This window comes from Barbatula barbatula, assembly GCF_947034865.1.
Source record: "Barbatula barbatula genome assembly, chromosome: 18".
Classification (NCBI taxonomy): domain Eukaryota; kingdom Metazoa; phylum Chordata; class Actinopteri; order Cypriniformes; family Nemacheilidae; genus Barbatula; species Barbatula barbatula.
In genome coordinates, this window is record NC_136781.1 from 2195708 (window position 1) to 2204818 (window position 9111).

The 9111-nt window shown below is 38.5% G+C and overlaps 1 protein-coding gene across 1 annotated transcript; it reads right to left on the minus strand.

Moving 5' to 3' along the window:
• Window positions 1-345: 345 nt before the first annotated feature.
• On the minus strand, window positions 346-4213 carry kazald2 (Kazal-type serine peptidase inhibitor domain 2; the record flags this gene model as incomplete). Its single annotated transcript, XM_079479441.1, has 4 exons — window positions 346-470; window positions 1923-2070; window positions 2608-2768; window positions 3772-4213. 4 exons carry the CDS (start codon window positions 4211-4213, stop codon window positions 346-348), a joined length of 876 nt encoding a protein of 291 aa, XP_079335567.1.
• Window positions 4214-9111: the final 4898 nt, after the last annotated feature.

Sequence of the window (9111 nt, forward strand, 5' to 3'; positions counted from 1 at the left end):
AGGCGCTGATATTTTATTCAGCAGGAGGGAGTTCAGAGTTCAGTAATGTATGCCGGGACCGCGTCCATTGGCTCACGCGTTTACATATGCACACGTTCGGTAATGGCCATTTACCCTCTCAACGTTATGACGAAGAGCTAAAATGCGCAGTTTTAAGATACGTATGGAAGAACTCGAGACTCGAGAACCAATGTGTAAATCAACTATTTAATTAAGTTCTATTTTAAGTACAGTTCTCAGGAGGGAATAGAAGTTATTTGGATTTATATACAATACTCACACGTAATCGGCAAAACAATAGAAAAAAATCTGTTTAAATGCTATAATCTTTGTAATCTCTGGATCTCACAAATACATATGGCCGCTGGGCTGGCCCGCGTAATCTTCGTCGTCTTCGTTCACCTCTTCTTCGTCTGATAGTTTGTATTCTCCGTTTTCAATTGGTCGGACGTCTTTGCTCAGATGAGACCCTGAAAAACATGAAGAGAAATTGACATCAACTTTAGAGACACTTTATGATGTATTATAAATAAATGCTTTAAAGGTGTTTTGGGAAGGGAAATAATTAATGTTGTTTAAGGATTTTTGGTTTTGTTTGCATGTTAAGCCTTTGATTTGATCGTTTTTGTTAATAAACCATAGGCGATAACGAAATGTTTTTGGTGCTGGTATGCATGTTTAACCTTTTTATTTTTAAATATATATATATATATATATTTTACATAAACAGTAAGACCAGCACTCTAGATTTCATTGTAATTTGTTCGCATTTTGTTAATTTTGGTACTTTGGATACGATTGTATATACTAAACTTTTAACTTTTAGTAAAAATTTCTGCAAATATGAATAATTGTTTTTAATAAACATTTCAATTCATTGTTAGTTGTCGATAACTTATCGATGTATAGAATGTTGATGTATAACCTTATTTTTGCTTTACTTTTCTAGTTTTTACCTATGGAAAGCCCCCCGGCCCACACACTAATTATCCTTTTTTCTGTTTCTCTACAGTGTCCTTCAGCCCCCCTAATGCTTAGCCTTTAGGAAAGGGTCTGTCCTGTGTTCAGAGTCACCTTTCTCTACCACCTATCGCAGAGTTCATAGCAGCTTTCCGGGAAATGAGGGCTGGGGGGGTAGCTGCTGGTGCGGCAGATAAAGGTCCGTCTAAAGACGCAGACCCCCCAGAGTAAAAGATAGCATCCAGACAGTCACAGCAAAGACCTGCCACATAATACACACTCTCGTCCACCCCCTCTCTCTTTCCCCTCCAAATCTCCCTCCCATCTCGGGCCCTCTCGACCTCCTGTCATCACCAGCTTTCACGCTCCTGCCGGAGAAAGCCCCTGACTGGTGTACGGTTATCCTCAGCTCCGTCTGATTCTCGGAAGGCCAAGTTCACCTTTGCCGATGAGGAGATGATAAGCACTGATAGTCGGGTAAAGAAATCGATAACCTTCCACTGTTGTTACATTTGCATGTCTTTTTTGACCACTCCACAGACCGCAGAGAGAACATGAATAACCTGACAGACTTCTCTCGGTGTGGATGGAGGTTTTTCAATGTCAAAATAAGAATTCTGGGAAATGAATGGTGGTTGTTTGCAATGCATTAGATAGACCGCCTGTTCCTAATCACAAAAGATCAACAAACATGAAAAATCACAATTGAGGGTTTTTTGTTATGTGATTAAACTATCCACGGTCATTTTAGCTAAATGTAAAAGACGTCTTTATTTGTTTTCTTTTTTTAACTTAAGTTTACTCAAACACATCTGGGTGTGTTTTAATTCTTGCGATTTGTGTGTGTGTGTGTGTGTGTGTGTGCGGAAGCATCCTGCCCAGTTGTGTTTGTTCAGAGCGTTGACCTCTGACCCTGTGTTTCTGTGTTATGTCTGTGTATGTAACCGGGTTCTCAGACATACCTCCGTGTGTAACCTGTAATCTGGCGGAGGCAGAAACCTCACCGAAGGCGTTCCTGGCGGTACACGTGTACACACCTGCATCACTCGGACCGACTGCGTGAATCTGGAGCCAGCCGGTCAGTTCAAACCGCCGCGGGCCGCCGCGAGCCTGTTATTACACACAAACACAGTCACACATCACACAGAACTGAGAATGTGTCTATAATGTCAAACTGAGAGAGGTAATTTGTCTGCGTGTAAATATGTGTTTTCAACTTCACGTAGAACAATGCGATAGGAAATAACAACTCGGAAGAAACTAAAAACAGATCTCTTCTGTGTGCACTTAGTTGGACAACAAGCATAAAAATAGGAATACATTAATTTTTTTTGTCTTCGGCTATAGTTTCTTTATTATTCTCTGTAACAGTTAACATTACAGATACTTGATCTTTTTTCTCTGATTGTTTTTAAGATTTTTAGATTAGATGTGATGTTTTGACAGTAAACAACGCAAACGTAATGTCCTTTTTACATTTACTGAAGGTTGCTATATTACTAAACCAAGTGCACCACATCATCCCTTTAATATTCTTGTCTTTCGTTTTTTGCTGTGTCTTCCTTTTTCAAGTCTGCATATTGTTTTGTTGTCATCTTTAGGAAAAAGGATTTTATTTGGTTTACTTTCCTGTATATGTGCACATACCTGAACAGCCATGCTCGAATCATCCGCAGGAAAGGAAACAATATCCCCCTCTTTCCTCCACCGAATGGACGCCAGTGGATACGACGAAACCTCGCAGGAAAAGATGACGTCACTTCCTTTGGGTGTGATGATGTCACGGGGAGCGTGAGTGATGACAGGCTCTGTGGAGTTAGCAGATGATAATCCAATATTGAGAATTAAAATGTATTATTTGAGTTTGAATTAAAATTGAATTAAGCAAAGCAAATCTCTGTTATTCTTTCACACCGACTCCTGTATTTGACACGTTACCATTTGTTTCATTTGTTTGGTTAACTTGGTTAATTGTCCGGTGGTGTGATATTGAACGCGTATTTACAAGATGGTAATCTTAAACATGGCAGTGAGATAAATACGCATTTAACGGCTCACTTTTCATCCTTACAGCTGTACAAATAGATTCATTTGGACCTTTTACATGGCAAACACTTTTAAATGAGGTGATTATGTTAGCACTCAGGCTCTATCCATAACAATGCGTTCTCTTGAGAGGCCATTTACATTCATACATACATTTACATTTACAATAGCAGATGCATTCTTACCAGAATGATGTGAGTGGCCATTACTTTAACTGAGGTATCTGAGCAAACAAATTTAAACATCAACTAAGAAAACACATCTAATACAATTTTAAACAAAATGTTTGACCTTGTTTGCCGTGTAGAAGTTCTGTAATGTTTTTCCAAAACAATAACTGTAAGTCGCTTTGGATAAAAGCGTCTGCTGCACGACTAAATGTAAATGAACTGACTTGGGGTCATATCTCAGCCCAAAATCTATATTTTTATAGATTCAATAATGTTAAAGATAATATAAACAAAATTGTAAAAAAAAACACTTAAAACGTAAATTGCATTGTGTGGATCTGCAAGATGTGATGAGATTGTTTCATTGTCATTATATCATATATTAAATGTAACATATGTAGCTTCTTTCATAAATTTGCATTGTTGCAAAGCAGAAATAAACAAAATTGTTAAAAAAACAGGAAAGACACAAGAAAAATCATACAACAATGTATACCATTTTGTGCTTCTTCTTTAGATTTTTGGAGAACATTTGACCTCTGTGTTTTCATTCAGAGTTTATGGGAGTATGAATTCATTCTTGTACAATACTTACTTGCCTTGCAGGGTCCGTGGTGAACCATCGTCAACATCTGACCCTTGCCCTGCTTGTGTTGGGCGGCCCGAAACTGACACACGTTCTTGTACGTCTTCCCGTCTGATCCACAAAGTGCTTCCTGCTTGCTGCACACGCAGATGGCCCAGGGCTCACCGCCACCGGTTTTGTGTGGAGATCTGCAGCGTAGACCTTCAGTACAGCGCCCGTAGAATGTGGAGCCAGACCTGGGCTGCGGGTCACAAAGTTGCCCCTCTTCATTCCCACATTCCCAGCAGCACCCACACTGATCTCGAACCAGCCCCCCTGGACAGCCCTGCATCTGCCTGAGATCTGGACATCTCTCAGGGTGACACTTTTTAGGGCATCCCTCCCCTGGTAAAACGCTCTTCTGCCAGTCCACACGACCCAGACGGAAGGATTGGGATCCTGAAGCTAGCATCGTGACTAGCATCGCCAGTAAACCAACCATTGTGAATGTCCAAAGTTAGTTTAATAAAAAAGGTCACAAACGAAAAAGACAATTTCAGAAAATGTCCTTTGTTACAGGTTTTATCTCAGTGCAGAAAGTCACATGAAGGGTCTTTCCAGGTCGTAAGGCCTGACAGTCCCAAAATACCGTTTTTAAAGTACCTGTTATTTTCAGCGCTGCCCTTCTAAAACGATTTGTGCTCCTAAAGTCAAACTGCACCGTGAAAAGAAAAGAGCAGCAAGCTCAGAGAGAGAGAGTGAGAAAGACAACACAGGACAGGTCTGACACCGGTGACCCCCTCTTAAACTGCAGGGTGCCTCCCCCCTTTTGCCCAACAAAAGTTTTCAAAGGTGTGAGCTGGGAGATGAGCAACAGCCAATCAGAATGCTCAGGTCTCAATTTGTTTGTGTGGTGGGGGGGTCCGAGTAGTGCATGGTTATCTGTAGATCTCAATGTCCTCAAGGCATTTATTTGTTTTATCAAAAATGTGAAAACCGCTGCCATCGATTAAAAGCATTTACAATATTTTTGTACAGCAAACAAGCACATATATGATGATTTAAATGGATCTTCACAGCAGTGGTTCTCAAAGTACTGAACTAGTCCCATAATAGGTCTTATTGGGGTCATGAAACTGAAAATATAAAGGTGACATAGTAAAAAATGCTTTTTCAGTTTTTTTAAGGGTCTTTTACTGTAATGTAAAACGTCAGCAATATTTAGCACATTCTTCCATTTGGTATGAATTAGGTAGATGTAAAAAATGACTAATGGCATTATCTGCTACGTACATCCATAAAAACATAAAAAGTCTATGTAAGCGAACAGAAAAAGCATAAAGTAAAAAAATCAAGTACGCATTTGGTCGATGCATTTATCTAAAGTGACTTCAAGTCGTACACTTTATTAGTATGTGTCCTGGTTATCGAACCTCCAATCTTGTGTGGCGAATTACAGGGACATCAAGAGATTTTAGAAACCAAAATGTTCACATTTCCATACGTTGTTACTTTTAAGTTGATTTCTGTATCACTTTTTACAGTGTTGCAGTGCATTGTTTCAAAGCAGCTTTACACGAAAAAGAAAACACAGAAGAGGAAAATTAGTGTGATGAGTAGACCAGGAGAGGACCTTCCTAATAATCGTAATGTAAATGGAATTTGCAGAAGTTCATATAATATCAGAAGTCTCCCGGTGAGCGAGCCAATGCGGCAAAGGAACCAAAACTCCAATGATGAGAAAAAATACTTGGGAGTCTCAGGAGTGCCAGTTCTCCTCTGACGCGTTACAGCTGCAGTCAGTGACTTTAGAGTAAAAATTCTGGGTCCTAAAGTTGAGAACAAATATTCTTTTGATAGTTATATTGCAAAATGTGGCTTTGCTATACAATAGTGAGAGCTCATGGTTCTCGAACAAACAACCTTGAGTTTTGGCCACACCCACCCCAAAGTACTAAGATCATCTCAGTAATCTATGTAGTTTTGCATTCAGGCCCATCGTAGCAGCTCAGCATGAAAACCACAACGCTTCTCTATTGCTAATGAGTTTATTTGAGCCGTGAAAGAAAGTGAGAAGCCATTGAGCTCCTGCATCTTACTAATGTCCTTAGTTTATCCACTGCTCTCACCTCTCCACGTAAAGCCAAAACAAACAATTAGGCAGCCATTAAGGGGCCATTGTTAATTGTAAATAATCCATCATTAATATTGATTAGCTGTGGTGAGCGCGTCTCATTCACTGCTTGCTTCTTAATGAGTGGCTCTTACAGTGGGCTAATTGCTTCAGGCCGTTTGTATTCAGCACCAGGGAGGCAGCAGTGTGCCTTGAGTTTGTACCATTAAGTAACGCAGATTGAGCGGCCATGATAAAATCAGACCCACACCAATTAATCGTGTGTTCTCGGAGAAACTCACACAAGGTCTGTCCAGAATACAAAGGCGTGCTATTTATTCATATGTTTTGAAAGGAACAGGCAGTCATTTATTGTCATTATTTTGTCACGAACAATTTTTAAAGGTTTTGTGTTGAAGGTGCATGACGTCATCTTTAAGTACTGTATTAATGTGCACTGCTTTTCTGAAGATTACATGGTCATGAATTGTTGCTTGAAGGCGGACCAGCTGTGGGCAAACTCTTGTAGACATGATGACAACAAAAGACGTGTCATTTTCTCTATCTGTGAACAAACACGTCCTCTGTTTTGCTTTTCACATAGAGAGCACAGGGCCTAAAATGCAGATATTCTCTATAAGCATTTATTTACCATCATGGCAAACCTGTTTATGTTTTTCTTCAGTGGAACACAAAAGAAGGTATTTTGAAGAATGTTGGTATTAACCAAACAACACTGACACCAATTGACTTCCATTGTATGGACACAAAACTGAGACATTTATCAAAATATCTTCTTTTGTGTTCAAGAAAGTTCAACAACACTGATCACAACCTTTTTTAGAAAGCAGCTGTGAACGTGCATGTCTGATAGAAAGTAAAAAGACTTTACTTGCCATTCCTAGAAATCCATGTGTAATATAAAATATCAAAAAGTGTATGCGTTATATTCATATTTATTCTATATACACCTTGTCTATTTTATACTACCCTGGAAGGTATATAATAACTTTTTTTTAAAGAACTTTGCCTCTATCAGGACTTAATCTGATGATCTTCTGGGCGTTTTCACATACCGTCGCATTCCTGCTGAAACCTCGGATGTCCAAATTCAGTTTTTGGAAAACGAAAAAAACCCTTTACATTTTAAATGATTACATACTGTGTAAGCAAAGCTGTTTTATTGAATAGATGTCTTTAAAACTCTGTCAAAAAACAAAAGGTGAATAATAATAATGATTTATCACGAAATACAGAGATATGAGGTTTCAGAAGAACAGCAGCGATATTTAATATTACTATGGTAAACGTTGACTTATAAGATGAACTGCTAAGTAAACACATCAAATTTCAGTAAGAATCCAACTTAAACCATAATATCAATCAGCATACGGAAAAGTGACAAAGACAAGGATGAAAACATATGCAGTATAACAGGACTAAAATCATTAGAAACAAGCTTTGTCAACGTCATTGAAAGAAATGCAAATCGTACCTATCAAATATTCTTTGGACAACCTTTCATCGTCATTAAAGACCCATGAAAAGGAAGCGAAACTTGATATGTAAGTCATTCTTGTTCATGTCCATTTTTGTTGTCTGTTTTGTACTGTAATGGGTGTTGTGTTCTCGTGATTTATTTCCAAGTGGACACGCATGTCAGATTCATGAAGATTCATTGTCATATCCTCTCTCCTCTCATTCATGTGCACACCACGCACGCACACACACACACACACACACATAAACACACAGTCTCACAGTCTTCATGGAGCCTCCACAAATTCAATTCCTTGATAACAATGATGTCACTAGCGGAGGTCACATATGGAGCAAATGCTTGTAAATCCTAATGGTCTTATATTGTGTCTTAAACAGCAATATCAACAACAAGATTGACCTCACGTAAGGGATGAGACTTATTGGTTTGTGATAACAAAAGTCAAGTGTGGTTGTGATAATTCTTTAAATGAACTCATTTTTGGAACCAGTCACACGGTACTGCATATTGAAATATCTGTCCTATAGATATTACAAAATATACTATATATGGTACTTTCATATTTTTATTTATAGGGTTTTCAAACTTTATGATGCCAAGGACCCCCAAAAAAAGATATACCTTTTGTGAGGTACCCCCTCTATAAATATATCCATCTATTTTTATGTGTAAAGAAGCATTTAAACTTTGTTAGATAAATAGTTAATGTGATGTTATAAAGACTTGTTGTTTGCAAACTTGTTGGCCACACTTGTAGAGGCAAATGCATTTTTAAATTTTCACTTTGAGCGTGAAAAGGGGATATATTGAGGAAAACCCACTAGAAAGATACAAATATAAACACTTCTGGAAATCATGCATGTATACAACAAAGCAGATAAACGTTTGGAAATGAAACAATAATAATGCTCAGTAGACTTTTGCTTTATCTTTTTCCCTGAAAATTTCTGGGGACCTCTTACAACCTTCTGGGGGTCCCCGGACCCAAATTTAAAAACCCTTGCTCTAGATGACAAAATGCATATACCGTGTTAGCAATATGTACTTTAACTACTATGGATTATATTATTTAACTGATTTGAGAGTCAAACTAATCTACAATGCAAATAATGCATAAAATGAAACCGCAGCAGTTTTGTGCTTGCGCGTGTTTGTTTTTTCAACGGAAAAGCATTATAAAGCCATTCTGTGCCTGACCTGCTGTGAAATCACATTATGATGTTTTGTTGAGCTGTGTACACATGCTGTGTTGAAGGTATTGGGTTTATCTTAATGGATTTAAAAAAGATGTATTGAAATTGTATCTTAATTCACACGAGCAGAGTAACAGTTAACAGAATCAAAAAAGCACAATAAACATGTCAAGTACAGCTGTGTGAACTTTACAAATTCACATTTATGGCACTCTCATTATCCATTATTTCTCCGATCATGAAATACCTGATAACGTGTCAAGTCTGTTATCTCACCAGGCATCGGCGTTATTAACATGATCCAACCACCACGGGTTCACCGCAAGAAGCGTTTCCAGCTAAGCACACCCTTGGTTTCCTTTCAAATTGTTTTAAAGTATCTTTATTTTCCTCGGCATCACCCCATAAGCCACGGTTCGAACACTTTGCACACCAGGAGATCGAAAGGGCCAATCTGAGTAGGCAACAGTGGTCCACAATTTTCCTCCTACCTGTCAATAATTGCTGAGACTGACTGCTGGAGGTGCATAATTCTCTCATTTTAATAGTCTTGATGTTCAACA